Source organism: Eptatretus burgeri, chromosome 4 (assembly GCF_056783735.1).
Source record: "Eptatretus burgeri isolate ZD-2024b chromosome 4, Ebu_testis_v1, whole genome shotgun sequence".
In the NCBI taxonomy this organism is placed as follows: domain Eukaryota; kingdom Metazoa; phylum Chordata; class Myxini; order Myxiniformes; family Myxinidae; genus Eptatretus; species Eptatretus burgeri.
Window position 1 is genome coordinate 65,567,499 of NC_140964.1, and position 18,573 is coordinate 65,586,071.

General features: G+C 42.6%; 1 protein-coding gene across 7 annotated transcripts in view; it reads right to left on the minus strand.

Moving 5' to 3' along the window:
* Nucleotides 1-247: 247 nt before the first annotated feature.
* The window catches only part of CATIP (ciliogenesis associated TTC17 interacting protein), a 48,917-nt gene continuing 30,591 nt past the window's right edge, over nucleotides 248-18,573 (minus strand). For 2 of the 7 annotated variants that reach the window (XM_085878494.1, XM_085878493.1), the window contains 2 exons: nucleotides 13,019-13,113; nucleotides 249-4,458 (listed from right to left, as the gene is read on the minus strand). In XM_085878494.1, the coding sequence (XP_085734620.1) occupies nucleotides 4,273-4,458; nucleotides 13,019-13,113 (281 nt within the window). In that variant the 3' untranslated portion in view covers nucleotides 249-4,272. The other 5 variants (XM_085878492.1, XM_085878495.1, XM_085878491.1 and 2 more) reach the window with 5 other exon arrangements.

Consider the following 18,573-nt stretch of genomic DNA (forward strand, 5'->3'; position numbering starts at 1 on the left):
AAGCTTGTTGCCAGCTTGTCAGGTGAGAAGTTGTTCCTGTATGCCCCCATGCTGTGGTGGTATATCACACATGGGCTCAAGCTCACTACCTGCTATCGCACCATTGACTACACCCCCCTCAACCCCCCCCCCCATCACCCCACAGTGCATCTTTGGATGGTTTGTTGACCAGGTCACCACTGAGTGCCGCAGAGTTATACAGATATATCCGAAGCCATGTTCACGGATGTCTTCAAGCTCATTGGAAACAGCGCCTTATGGTAAGATTACTGAGGCTCTTGAGTGGAAACCAGGATCACCTATACCAAGGATGAAAAATCGGATGACTGAGCCCTACCCAACATGTAGTTTGAGAGCCTTGAAGAGATTGGGGCTGCATATGAGATCCAGAGCTGCAAACCCCGCATCACCATTCGGAGAGGATACCATGTCAGTATTACGATTTACCAGCTGGCCAAGTTGCACATCCTGGAGTTCTCCTACGACTTCCTTGACAGGTGCATTGATCGCAAAGACTTTGATTTCATCCAGATGGACACTGACAAGTCTATACCTTTGGTTGTCCGCCCGATCCCTGAATGATGTCATGCAGCCACAACTTTGGCAGCAGTTTATCCAGGACCGCAATAACTGGTTTGCATGCAACAAATGTAGTGAATGCACTCCGGGGATCTTCAAGCCAGAATTTGTGGGTGAGCACACTATAGCCCTATGTTCCAAGTGCGACTACAAGGACAGTGATACTAAGAATAAACACTCAGCAAAGCATATGTCGCAAAGACACAACACTGTATTTGGGGCACTATAAAGCCACCTGGGATGGAAGTCGAGATCAACCTGAAAACAGAGGCTTCCACATGCGTGATGGTACAATGACCACCTACAGCTAGGGCTATCTGCATATTATGACAAACAGTGGGTTCTATCCAGGTTTCTCCTGATGACTCCATCTTTGCTCTTTACTTCGTAGTAAATGGTATGACTGGTATTCATACAGAACCTCTTGAATTTGGGGCACACCCTCTCAATCGCGTGCCCGCGTGGTTGGCTGTTCCAGCACCGACATGCAAGCAAATGCAATATACCAGAGACAATGTTTACTTCAAAGTGGTAAGGAAGTGGAAAAGCCTGATTCAAGATCCCCACTACATGGAGTTGTGTTTGGCCTACACACCCCCAGCTCACAATCTGCCAGTCTACTGGGGGCCCTTGTGCCTGCGTACACGTGCGTGTGTGTTGTGTGTTTTGCATGTGGTCAAGTGTTTGTGTGTGTTTGCGTCCCCTTGTGTACACTTGCGTGTGTGGTGCAGTTGAGTGTTTGTGGCCAGCCAGCCCTTTTCTGAACCAGTGCATACTCTGTCGAGTTTTATGCAAAGCCTGCTTTTGTGCCACCTTTGTGTTGCGCAGCAACATGCTTGTATTTCACCCTCTATATACAATAATATACAATAACTTCAGGGTGCTGGGGGCTGTGGCGGGGCTGTAAGGCGGCTCCCAGGTGGGATTCAGAGGGAGTGGTATTTTTTGGACTTTTATATGACTACTTGCGATCGGAAGGATAACTGAAGAAAGGTGTAGAGGGAAGAACCGAAGGGAAATGACAGAGGTAGACGATAAGCATCATGTTGACAGGTATTCAGAAAGACTCTAGCTTGACTAATTTAAGGATTTGTTGGGACCCAATCTACATCGTAGATCAAGGTATGCTTTTTATGTATTTCAAAACAGCCTTTTGTTTATGACCATCTCCTCGGTACAGAAGTCTCAACACTAGTTGGTCAAAAAAATCACAGCAATCATCAAATAACTCTCTAAGAAATTGTTGGCCCCAAAGGAAATACAGTACATGCGGACATGGTGGCAACACAAGGGGATGATGCCCCTTCACATGCCACTGAAGAAAAAAAAAAACACACTCACTATCTTTGCTTTACTATTTGTTCTTTGTTCATTCCTGCATCTTATATCTCTGTCATTTCGCTATCTTCCTTATGTCTTCACTTTCTGCCTTTGTGCACCTTCACCTTCACTTGACCACGTTTGCTCGCTGCATTGCTGAACCCTCCACCTCATCTACACCTGGGGGTCCCATCAAGAGATGCATTGAAGACGTTCCGTGAGTGACATCACTGGGAAACGCCAGAGCCGCAGCTGTGTGAAGTAGGAATGGAGTGTGGAGGGTTCCGATTTCAGTCAGGATGTGGGGGCCAGTATCAACAAGGAGCACTGGCACCACCGGACTGGTGTGATGTGTGCAGGGATCTGTACTGTCATTATCTATCTCTTTCTGTCCTCACCTCATCTTACTTGCCAATCACTCATCTCTCCCTTCCACATCCAATGCATGATGCTGGCCTACACTAGAGTGATAAGTTACTGTTAAGAGACCCACGACGTCCATCTTAGACATGCTCCCTTTGGGAGAGGGTACTATAAATACCCTCTCCCTACGGGAGCATAATACTCCTTTCCCTTTCTTTTTCCGCCCCTGCTCCACCCCCCGAGGTGTTAGGGTTTTTGCAAATCAATTAAAAATGAAAAACTGAAACATCTTGCGTCAATAAGTACTCAACCCCTTGAGTCAATACTTTGTAGAAGCGCCTCTGGCAGTGATTGCAGCTTTGAGACTTCTTGGGTATGTTTGGATCAGCTTTGCACATCTGGATTTGTGGATTTTCTCCGATTCTTCCTTGCAGATATACTCAAGCTCTGTCAAGTTGGATGGGGAGTGTCAGTCAAGAGCAATATTCAAGTCTTTATAAAAATTCTCAAGGGGATTCAAGTCTGGGCTTTGGCTGGGCACCTCAAGGACTTTCACGTTCTTGTTCTGAAGCCATTCCAGTGTTTCTTTGGCTGTTTGGTTGGGGTCATTGTCCTATTGGAATGTAAATCTTCACCACAGTCAAAGGTCTTTTGCACTCTGAAGCAGGTTCTCCTCAAGGATTTGCCTGTATTTGGCTCCATTCATTGTTCCCTCTATCTTTACAAGTCTTCCAGTCGTTGCAGCTGAAAAGCATCTTCATAGCATGAAGCTGCCACCACCATGCTTCATGGGAGGAATGGTGTTAGGTGGATGATGAGCTGTATTCGGTTTCTGACAGACGTAGTGCTTTGCATTCAGGCCAAAGAGTTCAATTTTCATCTCATGAAATCAGAGAAATTTTGCCTCATGCTCTCAGAGTCTTTCCCATGCCTTTTACAAAGTCCAGTTGTGCTGTTATGTGCCTTTTTCTCAGGAGTGGCTTCCGTCTGGCCGCTATCCCATAAAGCCGAGATTTGTGAAGTACTGCAGAGACTGTTGTCCTTCTGGCAATTTCTCCCATCTCAGCCAAGGAACTCTGTAGTTCTGTCAGAGTAGTCATTTGGTTCTTTGTCACCTCCCTGACCAAGGTCCTTCTTGCCCGGTTGCACAGTTTGGTCAGACAGCCAGCTCTTGGAAGAGTCGGGGTAGTTCCATATTCTTTCCATTTCTAAATGATGGAGCTCACTGTGCTCTTGGAAACCATCAACACCCTATAAATTGCTTTAATCCCTTCTTCAGATCAATGCATCTTCACAATTCTATATCAGCATTCCACAGACAGTTCCTTGGACTACATGGTACAGTTTCTGCTCTGACATGCACTGCCAACTGTGGGACCTTATAATAGAAAGGTGTGTTTCCTTCTAAATCATGTCCATTCAATTGAATTGACCACAGATGGACTCCATTCAAGTTGTAGAGACATCTCAAGGATGATCAAAGGAAATTGGATGCACCTGAGCTCAACTTGGAGTGTCACAGTAAAGGGGTTGAATACTTATTGATGCAAGACATTTCAACTTTTCATTTTTAATTACTTTGTAAACATTTCGGAAAACATGTTTTCATTTCGTCATTATGGGGTATTTTGTGTAGATCGGTGACAAAAAATTTAAATTTAATCCATTTAAAATTCGGGTTGTAACAACAAAATGTGACAAAAGTCAAGTGGTGTGAATACTTTCTGAAGGCACTGTATGTTTTACAGTGATTGGTTGGATATGTTGTAGATTTGTTATTCTATTATCACCTGTGTGTGAATTGTTCGCCAAAAACCATGGAGTATTCATTTGGTTAATATTATTACCTTTTGTGTATTTAATCATTATGATCACCAGTAATGTCATTGAACACTCAAAACAAGCTCAATATTTAAAGGAACAATAAACATAGTTATGCATTTTGAATTAAGTGATAACAGAACGGCATTGAGGGGGGGGGGGGGTCACAAGGCATTGGTGTTTGAGCTATCACAGAGAGTCGATGTTGGAAGTCTGTGGAACAGTGTTGGCTGAGAAAGATGCAAAGTATGTCGAAGCCACAAATATGGGGTCCTGTGGCTTTCGGGAGAGTATAAGCTGCAGGAAATCTGCCAGGAGAGCCTGCAGCTCAGGATGCTTCTGCATGTAGGCCGTGTTCTCAGTCATGAGTTCTTCCTGTACACAAGCACACACACACTGTTGTGCACACAGTATTGTAACAACATCAGTCATGATCATTTGGCTGGTCACTGATGGGAATCTATAATATTGTTACGAATTCCGCCGGTTCGACACCACGCACGACCGCTTACGGCCCAACCGCAGTCGCGCATCCGCCGAAAACCGGAATTCAGTCATAGCTTCCGGGACAACTCCGGAAACCTGCTACGGGTGCCTTACCGCACCATAAATTGCCAATATTCTGTCCACGCGGTACAGGGTTAATCGCCAAATCTCGATATACCTAATTATCCACGCAGCCAGAAGCACCGAGAATTTATACTTCGACGGAACTCGTACGGAAACGAGCTGCTAAGCGCGCTCGTTCCGTGTGCGACGCCGAGCGGTTTTAATCGCCAAGTTACGTCGGACCAAATGACCACTTTTATTGGCTTTAATAGCCTGCTAATTTCCCCAATGCGTCGTGGAAGTCAATGGGAAGAAATGACGCAGCGAGCAGATTGACATTCAAGCAATGGGGGCATTTATTTCAAATAAGCAATCAATGGGGGAAGGGGACATGACACAAGCAAAGCCTACAGCCGATGTCTATTTATTATGTACAGGCACGCACTTAACCAACAATTCTACTTAAGAAGACAAGGCGCCACAGAACACTTTCATACAAAACCCAGAAAAGAAACAGGCCTGTGAGCCTTTACTCCAACTCGGAGCCTGGGTGACCGAAGGCTCACAAGAGGCCTGGCAGGTTACCTGACCGCCCCTTATGACGGCTCGAAGGTCTTCGGGTCAGTGACCCCTGGTGTCTCTGCTTGGCCCATGTGTCGCAACGCACTAGTCAGTTGAGCGGCTTGAGCAGCTGGGCGAGCAGCTTGAGTGGCTGCTTGGTTCCCCTCGCTGATCTGGCTTTCATTGCGGCCTTTGATCAGCCTGGCCGACGATGCTTTCGGAGGAGTGAATGGGTCCTTGCTCTTTTAGTTGATGCTCTTTGGGATCCATCCAATACCTCAGCGACGTCGCTCGACCGCCTTCAGGACCGTTTGCTCAGACTACCAAGCTCCGCCGCTGCCGCTGGCTCTCCTTGCCCGGACTCCGACAACTCGCTGGACTCCACCGCAGCTGGCACTCCTCAGCTCTGACTCCTCCGCCACCGCAGACTTCTCGCCACCGCTCCCCTACTGACTTCTCCGCCACCGACACCGACTCTCCACGACTGGCTTCTCTCCACGACTTGTCTCCACCCCATCCGCTACTGACTTCTGCTCACTCCGGGCGAGCTCCGTCCATTATAGGGCTGGGCGTCCGCCCCTCGAACTCTCACCCGAGGCCAGGCTCCACCCACTCTTCACCTCCGACCTCTCACCCCTCGAAAGCCTCGCTGGAAACCCCATCTCCGACATCACTACTTGGTTTTGGGGAAGCCGTCCTCTGATCCATATATGCAAATCGGCTCGTGCCCCGGCGATGTGGAGGTGGCGTTGTTCGTCGATGATGAGGAGATGACGGTTGCTGTTTGTTTCGTGTTGTAGGAGATGCTGGGTTGCGAAGATGGCATTGTTTGTTGATGATGAGGAGATGACGGTTGCTGTTTGTTTCGTGTTGTAGGAGATGCTGGGTTGCGAAGATGGCGTTGTTTGTCGATAATGAGGAGATGACTGTTGCTGTTATGTTTTGTGTTGTAGGAGATGATGGTTGGCGCGGAGATTGTGTTGTTCGGCGAGAAGATCGCGTTTGGTGTTGTTTTGAAATAAAAGATAGAAAAGAAAAATGACTACCTCAAAGATTCACAGCCCGGCACACGAACAAAACCCTTTACACATCGGTGGGGGGATCCTAACCTGAAACACATACTTATCGAAATAACTGATCTTCGGGGAACCTGAATGATGTTCTGTGAATTTCCACAACCGCAACAATATACAGCATTAACAAAGAGAGTTTTCGGTCCATCACTAATTATCATGGTTGCCCTTCATCGCCAAATATGCTGTTCACATGTGACATGCAAACAACCTGGAACGTGAATTTGTTTGGAGTGAAGGAGTTGCTGCACAGACGACAATCACACCCTGAGATAGCAAGCAGTGTAACCTGATGTCAAGGGATATCCAAGAAGACCAGACCACCTGCAGTTTTAGGCAGAAATTTTAATTTGTTCAGGGTACCAGAAATGCCCATCACTGACTCTTCACAAAAAAACAGAGTAGGATCTCTAATGTCCCTCAAAGATCAATGCTAACAGACAAGTCCTCTGGCCTAACCTCCATCCGATGGACAAGGCACACATTGATGCTTCACCCTGTATGTGAAACTCCAGGGTAATGGTTTATAACTGGGTTGAGAATCAAACCTTGGCTAAACAGCTCAGAGTGAAGTGTACTTACCTTTAAGCTATCCTGCCAGCCCACCCATCACTGATAAAAAAAAAAAAAATGCAATTGAGATAAGTTGTTTGCTTGTTTGTTTGTTTTTTTCCAGCATTTTTATACTGTGCACAATGATACCTCCCTTCAGTAACTCCATTATATCTATATCAGGCCACAATATGGCCTCTTCTGGAATATTATTTCCCATGTCTGGGCTGGGTGCACCTGGCATGATTTGGCATTATCGTTGGAATCTCTTTCCATCCAGCATGCTGTATCTACCTTTGTTAAGTCTCTTCTTCAGATATCATCATGGATGGTGCTCTGAAGGTCTCTCCTCCCTTGTTCCCCCTGAGCTTTCCTTCAGACGGTCCACACATTTGGGAGCTTCTTCACACATCTTTTGTGCATATATCCCTCAGGCCAACACAGTTTCATACTATTCCAACTTCTTTCCTTGTGCTGCTCTACTCTCGAACTCCTTGCCAGTATGCTGCTTCCCCTCATCCCATAACTTCATGCAATCTAAGAGGAATGTCAACAAAATTCTTCTATCTCTATCATCTCTATTCTCTCTCTCTTTCTCTTTCTCTTTCTCTTTCTCTTTCTCTTTCTCTTTCTCTTTCTCTTTCTCTTTCTCTTTCTCTTTCTCTTTCTCTTTCTCTTTCTCTTTCTCTTTCTCTTTCTCTTTCTCTTTCTCTTTCTCTTTCTCTTTCTCTTTCTCTTTCTCTTTCTCTTTTTCTTTTTCTTTTTCTTTTTCTTTTTCTTTTTCTTTTTCTTTTTCTCTTTCTCTTTCTCTTTCTCTTTCTCTCTCCACCCCCCCCACCTGGAGGCCTTGGGCCTTTGGCCTTGTGAAGGGTGAGCTCCATAACTACAGGTGGTATATTTTTTCTTTTCCATAAAAAGCATGTCAATAGAGTAAGAAATCCATTGGATTTCAGCAAGGGTAGAGTTCTTGAAAGAAAAAATGACTACCAAGCAGGTACTGCATGTAATATTAGACAACTAGAACAGCACTCGATAGAGCACATACCTCTGCCAGGCAGAACAGTTAATATTTTGTATCCCACTGATAGGGTGGATCTGCATCCAGACTTGAACCAAAATCGAATCGGCTTGTTCTCATCACCTACCCAACTCAACCACCACGTGTTAAGATAATGCATCCACAACGTTTTGAAATATCATGCGATATATCGTTTTTGGCCCGATCTCTCAATTGTGAAGAATCGCTTTAAAAATTGTAGTATATAGATCCAGATCAGGATCTTCACCAAACGAATCTATTCGTTCTTGTCACACACTGAACCTGTCCACCAAGTTTTGCCCGAATCAGTCAACAACTTTTGATATATTGTGCTACATATCGTTTTTGGCCCTACCTCTCAATGGTGAAGAATCACTTAAACAGTTCTATTTTCCGGAACCGGATCTTCACCAAAATCTAATCATTTCGCCATTGTCACACATCGACCTGTCCACCATGCTTCGTCTGAATCCATCCATAACTTTTTGAGATGTCCTGCTCACAAATAGACAAAACAGACAATCAGACAGACAAACAGGGGTGAAAACATAACCTCCATCCACCTTAGGTGGTGGAGGAAATAAACTCCAACCCCCATACAACATGAAGATCAGCTGTCACCCATTTTAAAATGGATAAATTGCAAAATACCATGCATTAATCGACCTGAGATGGGATCACAGCCTACATTCTCAAATCCTGCTCTGTTAAAATTGGAATCTGCTCTGTGCATAATGTTGAGTAAAACTACCACCTTGAATATGTTCTCATGCATATGTAAGGGAGGCACCATCACCATAATCGACACGAACAGTGCAAAAAATGAAAAAAACTAGAATGACAACCTTCGATGTCACCAAATATGCCTCTGCCCACATTATTACATCATTACACATACTTGTACCAATTTTGATGTAAATCCCAAAACTCAGATTTAAAATATTAAATAATTCTAGCTGCTAGACCATGCATCCAATCAGGTTGAAATTTAAAGCATATATTCCACATGTCTACTCAATCATAATTGTGATGTTTCATATTGATTGATGAAGTGCTTCAAGACAAAGATTTTTGAAAGAATTTAATTCAAACCAATATGGCTGCCAGACCATGTGACCTATTAATTATTTGTGAACACCCTGGTATCCCCAAGGCTTGGGGAACATGTAAGTGAAGTTTCTCCTTGATCTGTTAAGCCGCTGTACAGAAGATATTAAAATGTTTTTTCTTCAAAAAATCATAGCTGCCAAACCATGTGACCTATAACATCATAGTTGGAGAAGTTTTGGTTCCTTATGGAAAGGCGATCATACCTGTAAAGTTTGCCTTAATCTGTTTCGCCGTTATGGAGAAGCTTTTTGAAGGTTTTATGTTAAAAACGACATGGCTGCCAAACCACATGACCGATGACGTCATCAATTTTTTTGACAATTACAATTTCGCCCGAGATGACCCTAAAAAATTTTCATACTGATCGGATAAAGCGTTTGACATATGAAATGATGACGTCATAAGGAAGTCATGCATGACATCATCAAAAAAAATCACACTTGTTTGCCGTGGGGAGTATTTCACATGTGCCAAGTTTCAATTCTTTCCATGGAGCGGTTTCAGAGATACAGAGGTCCAATGTTTTTCCTTTTTTCCCAAAATGGCTGCCACACCACGTGACCTATGATATCATAGTTATCACAAAAACATTCTACATGAGTAATCGCATCCATGGTGAAGATTTCATGAAATTTCTATGGTGAAAAAAAAAACCATGCCACCCCGCTTCGATCGGACACCTGACCCACGACGTCCTTTTATCAAATCAAATTCAGAATGGGTGGCTGATCACGTCTTTGGAGTTTCACGTTGATCGGATAAGGCTTTTTGGCCAACATGGCTGTGAGACCATGTGACTGATGATGTTGAAATTTTCAATCAATATTCCCCATGCCAAGTCGATCATATTAAAAATATATATTTCTCTGAAACTACTTAACCTTTCGAAGGGAGACTTTGCAGTGCTGATCCACTACTGTTGATACAAATATTTTATTTAACAATGACCTAATCAGTCACATGATGTGGCAGCTATGTTGGTTGAAAAAAACTTAATTAAACAAATTAAAATTTCTCTGAAACTATTTAATCTATCAATACTATACTTTGCAGTGATGATCCACTCCCCTTGCTGCATACATTTGACTTAAAATGACATAATCAGTCAAGTCATGTGGCAGCCACATTGGTTTCAAGGAAAATATTAAAAAATAATGTTTCATATTAATCTGTTTAGCAGCTTTGGAGAAAAAGGTATTTCAGTTTCCGGTTTTCAAACTAACATGATTGCCAAAACACATGACCAATGGCATTGAAAATGTGGACTCTGCCCAAGATTTGGAAGAGGATCATGTGTGTGAAGTTTCGTATTGATTGGATAAGATTCGTTTTTCTATCCAATATGGCTGCCATGCCACGTGACAGGTGATGTCATAATTTTTTCGGTGTTGAAATATTTCCAGAGATGAACCTCACAAATTTTCTTACTGATTGAATGCAGTGTTCAACTTGTTTAATTTTGACCGGGATACCACTTCACCGATGACATCATAGTCAAATCGCTGCTATTTTCCATGCAGAGTAGTTGCAAGGTGCCAAGTTTCAATTTTTTTCTATCTTGCAGTTTAGGAGATACAGTGGTTCAAAGTGTTTCCATTTTTCCAACATGGCTGCCACCCCCACGTGACCTATGACGTCATAATTATAAAAACAAATTCTGCATGAGGAGCCGCATCTATGGTCAAAATTTTGTGTCAATCGGATAAGCAGTTGCAGGGAAAACGGAGAAAATTTGCATGTACGTACGTACAGACGGACGGACAACCCGAAAACATAATGCCACTGGCGACATCGTCACCGGAGGCATAAAAATACTTTGGAGTAAGTCTTTTTGACTCTGCAACTGGACTGGATGGCATCAGCTCATGTGTCCTTAAAATCTGCTCTGCTGCTCTTGCACTTCCTCACTCTGCCCTTTCCACCCTGTCATTTACCCTCGGTCATCTTTCATCTGCTTGGAAATTAACCAACATCACAGCATTACATTAAAAAGGTGCACAAACCGATTCCCTTACCTACAGACCAATTAGCTTCTTTCCAATCATCAGCAACGGCAGGGTATCCATCAGCACAGTTGACATAAAATCCTTCCTTTTCTCCAACAGACTCATCTCAGATCATCAATTAGGATTCAGACCTGGTCCCTCTACCTTGGACATGCTGCTTCTACTCTCCCAACAATAATGGAGGCCCTCAATATCAGTCATGAATGAGATCAAGGCCGTCTCTCTGGACATATCTGGAACTTTCGATAGTCTGGTATCCTGCCTTGCTCTCCAAACTATCTGCCTATGGAATCCAAGGCCAACTTCATTCTTGGATTACTGATTTCCTCCACTCTTATAGCCAAAGTGTGGCTCTCAACGGAACCTTTCTTCTTCTCTCCCTGTCAAGGCTGGAGTACCCCAAGGCAGTGTTCTAGCCCCCCATCCTATTCCTAATCTTCATCAATGATATCACTGACTCTGTAAAATCCTCTTTATCTCTTTGCTGATGACTCAACTCTCTGCCGTGACATCTCGCATCCTTCTGACAGACAGGCAGCAGCCTCTTCCCTCTCCTCAGACCTTGACAAAAATCACAAACTCGTCAAACACTTGGAATATGTCTTTCAATCTGAAGAAATCTCTCTCTCTCTCTCTCTCTCTCTCTGTCTGTCTGTCTCTCTCTCTCTCTCTCTCTCTCTCTCTCTCTCTCTCTCGCACCTCTCGCACCTCTCGCACCTCTCGCACCTCTCGCACCTCTCGCACCTCTCGCACCTCTCGCACCTCTCGCACCTCTCGCACCTCTCGCACCTCTCGCATCTCTCTCTCTCTCCCTCCGAAAGGACCGTTCCGCAAACCCTCCCATCTACTTTCTCAACAACTGTCTTCAAGAGGTTCAATCACTAAAACTCTTGGGTCTCACTCTCAGCTGTGATGCTCTTGGGCAAGCCACATTTTAAAGTTGGCCTCCAAAGCTAGATGCCAACTGGGCATCCTTCATCATCGTGCAAAGTCCATACTTGGCACACCTGAGTTCCGATCCACCGACGAGGCTTTCATCTGCATCTTGATGGAGTACTGCTCTCCTTTCTGGGCTGACTCCCCTGCCTCACATCTTGCTCAGCTTGTCGTCATGGAAACCAAAGCTTTCTAGATAATTGGAATCTCTCACAATTAAGCTGAGTCTATGGGCCTATCACTTCGCCATCACCGACAGGTCGGTGGTGGTGTCTGTCTTCTTCCGCCTCATTTCTGGTCTTGTACTCTCTGCCCTCCCCGTGCTCTGTCTCCACCCCCAAGTACTGTCAGGATGCACGCGGTCCATCAGCAATCCCCTCCTTGTGAAACTGCCTCAATCCAGAACCACTTCTCAGCTCCGCTCATTTATCCCTCACTTTTCCCATCTGTGGAACCGCCTTCCACACTCTCTTCGATCTCATTCTTCCCTCCGTGTCTTCAAAACAGCTGTTCACCACCATCTCAGATCATCCCCATACAAAGCCATGATCTTTTCTAGACCAGTTATATCATCCCCATCCCTCCCAAAAATGTTCTTTTGTATCCATCTTGTCCATCTCTTGCATTCTCCCATACCCCTCATTGTTGCTGACATCCCTTGTCTATCTGTCTACCTTCTCTCTTCGCCCTCCTATTGGCATTTCCCCCTTTATCCTGCTGTTCCCTTTGTTATGTTGTGTCCTGTTCTGATCCCTAGCTCTTCTATGAGCCTAGACCATACATAAAAAAATAAAACCCAACAACAGAGCTTGAAGTTGTGATGAAACATATATTCATTTGTGACATCAACTTGCTTTTCTTCCCAAACAATTTGATTACTGTCCACAGGTTGAGATATCATTCTCGTACTAAACCCTGCAGGTACTTATTAGTTGCTTGAATGCTCTTACATGCCCTGTTCTCTTATTAGTACTCTTACATGCCCGGTTCAGATCTCCAATCTAGCACGGTCATGACCAATTAGCTGAATAGAATGGATAAATGAATTAATGCACTGACAATGTACGTGATACTGAAGATTCAATGTACAAGCGATCCAATGAGCCCACCTTGTGATCCAGAAAGGCTGCATAAAGTTGAACATCCTTTTGCCAGAGCAATGCCTTGTATTCCACTGGTCGCTCTTCTGACACTTTGTTATACTCTAATGAAAAAAAACAATATAGCAATGGCAGGTTTACATCAACACTGCACTGCTTACACTCCAGTTGGTTTTCACATCTTTCTATGAGGATGAAGAGCCATTGAAAAGGTGCATCAATAGCTTTCACCACCATAATGAATTCAGATCAATGTGATTCGTAAGAAGAATATCTCAGCATTTATAAAGAAAAGATAATCGTGAACTTGATTTGCTGAGCGAGATAAACAGCACACAACCTAAAATTCACTTTTCATTTGCACTTTTTAATGAACAAGTCAATTGGTCAACAGAGTGAGGTTATGAGAGTGATATTTGGGAGAAATCATAACCAAGTGAGACAAATGGATCATTGATCATCAGAATGGATTGACAGGATCGCCGAGAAGTACGCACACTCACCACTAAGCTATCTAACCTGGTTAAAATCCCAACCCAGCTATAAACTGTCATCCCGGTGTTTTGCAGGCAGGGTGATTAATCAATGTGTGTACCGTTCCTCGGATGGACGTTAAATGGGTATCCCATCTGTCTGCCAGCATGCGTTGGTGGACATGAAAGATCCTGTGGTGTCCTTCATGAAGAGTACATATCGGCGGCACCATGGCCAAATTCCAAATTCTTGCCCTAACCAACATAGGACATTGCATCAGTAGCACAGCCACACCCCCCTCACCCAATGATGCTGCCCCTCAGCCTTGTGCTGCATCCAAACCAAGAAGATAATCAGAATTATAGATAACACATCATTTCATGTAGCACATGATTAAATGATGCAGTAAGTATATATTGTCCAAACAACTCAGTTGCCTTATTGAACTGCAGTGAAAAAAAAAAACCATTTGACAAAATGGATGCTTGATTAAAATAGCAAAATTATGTATCTGCACAGCTTGTATTGTTCAAGCATTATCTCATATCATAAGTATGGTAATTAAGAGGTCACATAATAATCAAGCCAACATCCCCAAAGCCAACTTTCATTTTTAGCATGGCCAGCCCATCACTTGGGAATCAATCCATGGACACATTTTCGTCTCACTGGTCTTCATCAGCAAGGAGTGGATTACCCTCAAGGTGAGGTGAAAAGCTGTACATTGTGGCATAGCTATCAGATAGTACCGCTTTACGTGAATGGTGACCATTGTCTCACAACAACAATACGTCACTTTCAAAATGACGTAATCCACCCCAAAATTTTTGGTGTGCATACGCAGATGGAAACTTGAGTGTTTCAGGAAGCGTTGGTGTTCTGGGTGAAAGTAAGTATATCAATGTGTCCGGTGTAGAAGAAAAATAATTCTATTCATGTATTTTCTATTGTAATTGTTGCTGGTACTTTATAAACTTAATTTTTGTGCTATAATCAAATTGGCTGTCAGTAATGTTTCCCTTTTCCCAAGAGTCTTTTGACCTACATATTGATAAACTAAATATCTTATGATGGAGAAAGGTCTTGTTTGCTGCATAGAAACAGGGTGACCTGGTTGATAACACTGCAACTTTTGTCATGATTGTGTCATTCTCTCCCTCCCACCCAAAGTGGACACATATTGCAGGTTTGAGTTCTTTTGCCTAATGCTTATCAGATAATCCTGTAATTGAGTTGCCAAATGTCTCACCCTCCCATTCTTTGGAATGCCAAATTGTGTATGAGGAATTGCTTCCAGCTTCTGTTTCAGTGAAGTCCATTCAAATGTTTCAGTGAATCATTCAATGTTCTTCCTCCGTATATACGAAATTAAAGATTCTCCGTCTGTATGCTGATCCAACTTGTGGAAATTGATTTCTTTTCCACCACAATTTTGGTGCCCGAGCAGGGACCACAAACCCCGAAAGGGCTGGGAACAGCTTCATCTGGCATAACAACAAGCAAGTGGCCACGGACTAAGATGTTTGTTCTTGCTTCAGATTGGATGCTGCATCTCTCAGCCGAACGGATAATGTGGTACTCCATTGATAGGAGAATTATACAAAGGCGGACCTTTTGTGACAGGCCTAAGAAAATGAAGCGGTTGGAGACAGTTTAAGATTACAGGGTTCACCCTGGGCATTCGAATGTTTTTATAGAGGTCAGGGATCTCTAACGGAGAGTTGAAGTCTCTGCCGTGCTAAGAGAGGGTGGAAGTCCCTGCTCGCTAAAAGGTTCAAGTCCCCAAGGGGGAGAACGAATAAGTGTTACGAATGTTTGTTGAGTTACCTCTTTGGATTTGTTTGTTCATTGTGCTCACTGGAAGTTTGCTTGCTGTGAAACTGTTGCATTGTTATTGTGTGTAGGTGTTACAGATTCGTAAATCCAATAGTTTTGTATTAAGGAGTTATATTACCTCTTTGGATGGATTTGTGAATCCTATCCCAGCAGGCACACGACATCAGTATGAAAGATTCACGACGTCAGGAATAGGCCGTTTGGTTGTACAACCAAATCACGACGTGGTACAGCCGCAGCGCGCCCCGCGATTATCGAAAACTGTTTTTTCTGCCTCGTGTGTTTCCAGGGTGATCGCTTTTCCACCTCGTGACGTGTGTGGTTGTGTTTGCCTTTCACTGGAGGAGAGATCTGATTGGCTAATTGCTATTTCCGCATCACGAGCCGCCATTTGCAAGGTTTGGTTAAACTTGTGAACTTTCTGCTGTTTCTGAGTGTGACACACAATCCGCTTTAATCTGCAGAAGACTAGCTTTTATAGTTAAAATTATCTTCCGCCGTGATCATTTTTGGTAAGTATAATATTATAAATCGATTTTATGTCTTAGCTTTTGTTTTTGGACGTTTTAAAGATCACAGAATCCGTGATGTGTTCCTGTTACTGGTGTGCTGGAATCTATATCGTTACATTCAATGTAAACTCTCCCGGGCCCGAGCCCTTCGGGCCACTCGATCGTGGTTAGAGCGTTGGACTCAGGAGCGTGCATCTGACAATCGAATCCTCGAACACCCGATTTCATCATTCGTTTATCATGTTTAGCTGTCGCTGACATGGCCCTGATCGTGTGTACAAATCGACGGTAAATAATGAATTCATTTTTCCGCGGGTCTGGTGAAAAAAAAACACCGCTCTGTGGCAAATAAAGGGGAACTCTGTAAAAAGTACTTTGCACAAGTTTAATTGGTTCAGAACCTTTTAAAAATATTTTTCTGGTGTGGATAATGCTTCGGCCGTTTGGGTCCAACGAATTACCACATTGTACCGCAATGTAACAAATTTAAAGTTCCACTGCCCTTAAAAAAACCTCAACTAATATATATATATTTTTTGTAATATATTATTTTTTATGTCCTCTTTTAATGAGTAATGCCTAACCAAAGGCAAAAGGAAAACAATTGTCAGTTATTGTTCGCCGAAAAATGTGGTTTCGTCATAAAAAAAAATATTAACCCTTTGGCCGCCGACAAACTGCCGCTTGTAACAATGAAGCCTTCATTGCGGTAGTTTGTCACTTGGGGAGTTGTTCAAGTTTTTCGGTGCACAATTGTTTTCCTTTGGTAAAATGGTTATCAAAAGACATGAAAATAACTTTATATAATAAAGAATAATATTAATTGAGGCTTTTTAAGGGCAGTGGAACTTAAAATTTGGTACAAGCTGCTTTGAACACTGGTGTACAAAATTGTTTTTATTTTCTAAAATAAGGGTGAATGTCCAATGCTATGATGTCCACATACAATTTGTGTGGAAAGAATGGGAAGAGACCTTTCCGGAACCTGAATTTTTATAAAGTTGTCAGAGGAAATGAATTCTGCTAAATGACAGTTTATAATGTGCATGACTTGAGCGTAATTGACATTGCAAGTCTTGTTTGATGATCATAAAGCCAAATATATACGAAGTGGAAATTCTTATTATTTTTCAGACAGTACCATGACCAGTCAGCCAACAGCATCAGAGGCAGATGTGGACACTGCCATATCACAACATTTGAAATATGCCCCTGATCGGTGTGGAGGTGCGGGCAGGAACAAGCCCTCATCTATCTATAATTCCAGGTGTGTGTGTGTGTGTGTGTGTGTGTGTGTGTGTGTGTGTGTGTGTGTGTGTGTGTGTGTGTGTGTGTGTGTGTGTGTGTGTGTGTGTGTGTGTGTGTGTGACCACTGTTTCTCGACAACCACTGATCCGATCTAATTGAAACTTGCCAGCTATATTGCTGGGGACCTGAGTGTGTGCCTTGTCAAGGTTTGATATTAATTGGACAAGTGCTTCCCAAGTTATGGCCATTTGTTTACCAAACCAACTACGTAGGCGTGGCCGATGGGGAAGAGATCCTCAGCCGCGTTCCCCATTACGGGTTACAATGTACGGACTTCCGGATAGTGATGACTTACAGTATTCTCATAATTTCTCGATTTCTTATGCGCATTTATAGATAAACACAATGCCCCAATCCAGTCGTCATTTATGAGAGCGAAGGAATGGCCTGTGTGGTTGTTTGAAAGTTGTTTTTTTGCACGTACGGGCATGCACGTATGGACACGTACTAGTGTAGTAACGAGTGACAGCAACACGCTGTGCCAGCCGTCCACGTCCTTGATTATTATGAATTTGCAGCATAGTTAATTGTAATGTATGTTGGAAACCCAGCCTAAGTTTACATTGTGAAAATATTTACATGTACTTTTATGCAGAATGAAGTTATTTTCTTTTCTTGTGAAATTAAGATTGAAAACACCCAACAAATTAATTTTTTTGTGCTTTGGAATTATTTATGTGAGATGCATTCAAAATTGTGTTTTCATCCTTAATGATGTTAGATTTATATTTTTTCTTTGTATGAATACACACACATAGATATATATTTGGTCTCATTGATTTGCCTGATTGTAATTCAGTTTTATATAATTTTATGTACTGTTCATATCATGTCAAGTATCATCTGTTTAAGTCTTTATGCATCTCATTCTATTGATGCCTGCTGTGGAACATAACAAGTAAAAATATTTCTAATATATATATATGTATATATATATATATATATATATATATATATATATATATATATATATATATATATATATATATATATATATATATATATATATATATATATATATATCATGGAGAAATTCCATCAGAAAGGTGTTTGACTTCCCAAGTGGGACCCATATTGTACTCTTTTACCAGTCATTGCTGAATTTCTACCTATTGAATGTCAACTATTATGTCGTATAGCAAAATTTATATGTGGTTCTTCGTCTTCTCATAATTCTTACCTGAGGTTGCTTAATTATGAATCTTGTAACAATGGGTAGTATGTCATCAGTAGCTAAAACTTTTAATTACATTTTATATAAATGTAAGTTATCGGTCAATACCTTTTATGCTCCTAATGCCCATTTAATGTATGCAAGCATAGAATTATCAGCAGTTTTACTAACACTGCATGATGATGTTATTGTACTTAAAGGTGCCTTTGTGCAGTCAATTATATTTGAGAGAGAAGAAGCTCCACAGTTCCTCTCTGGAG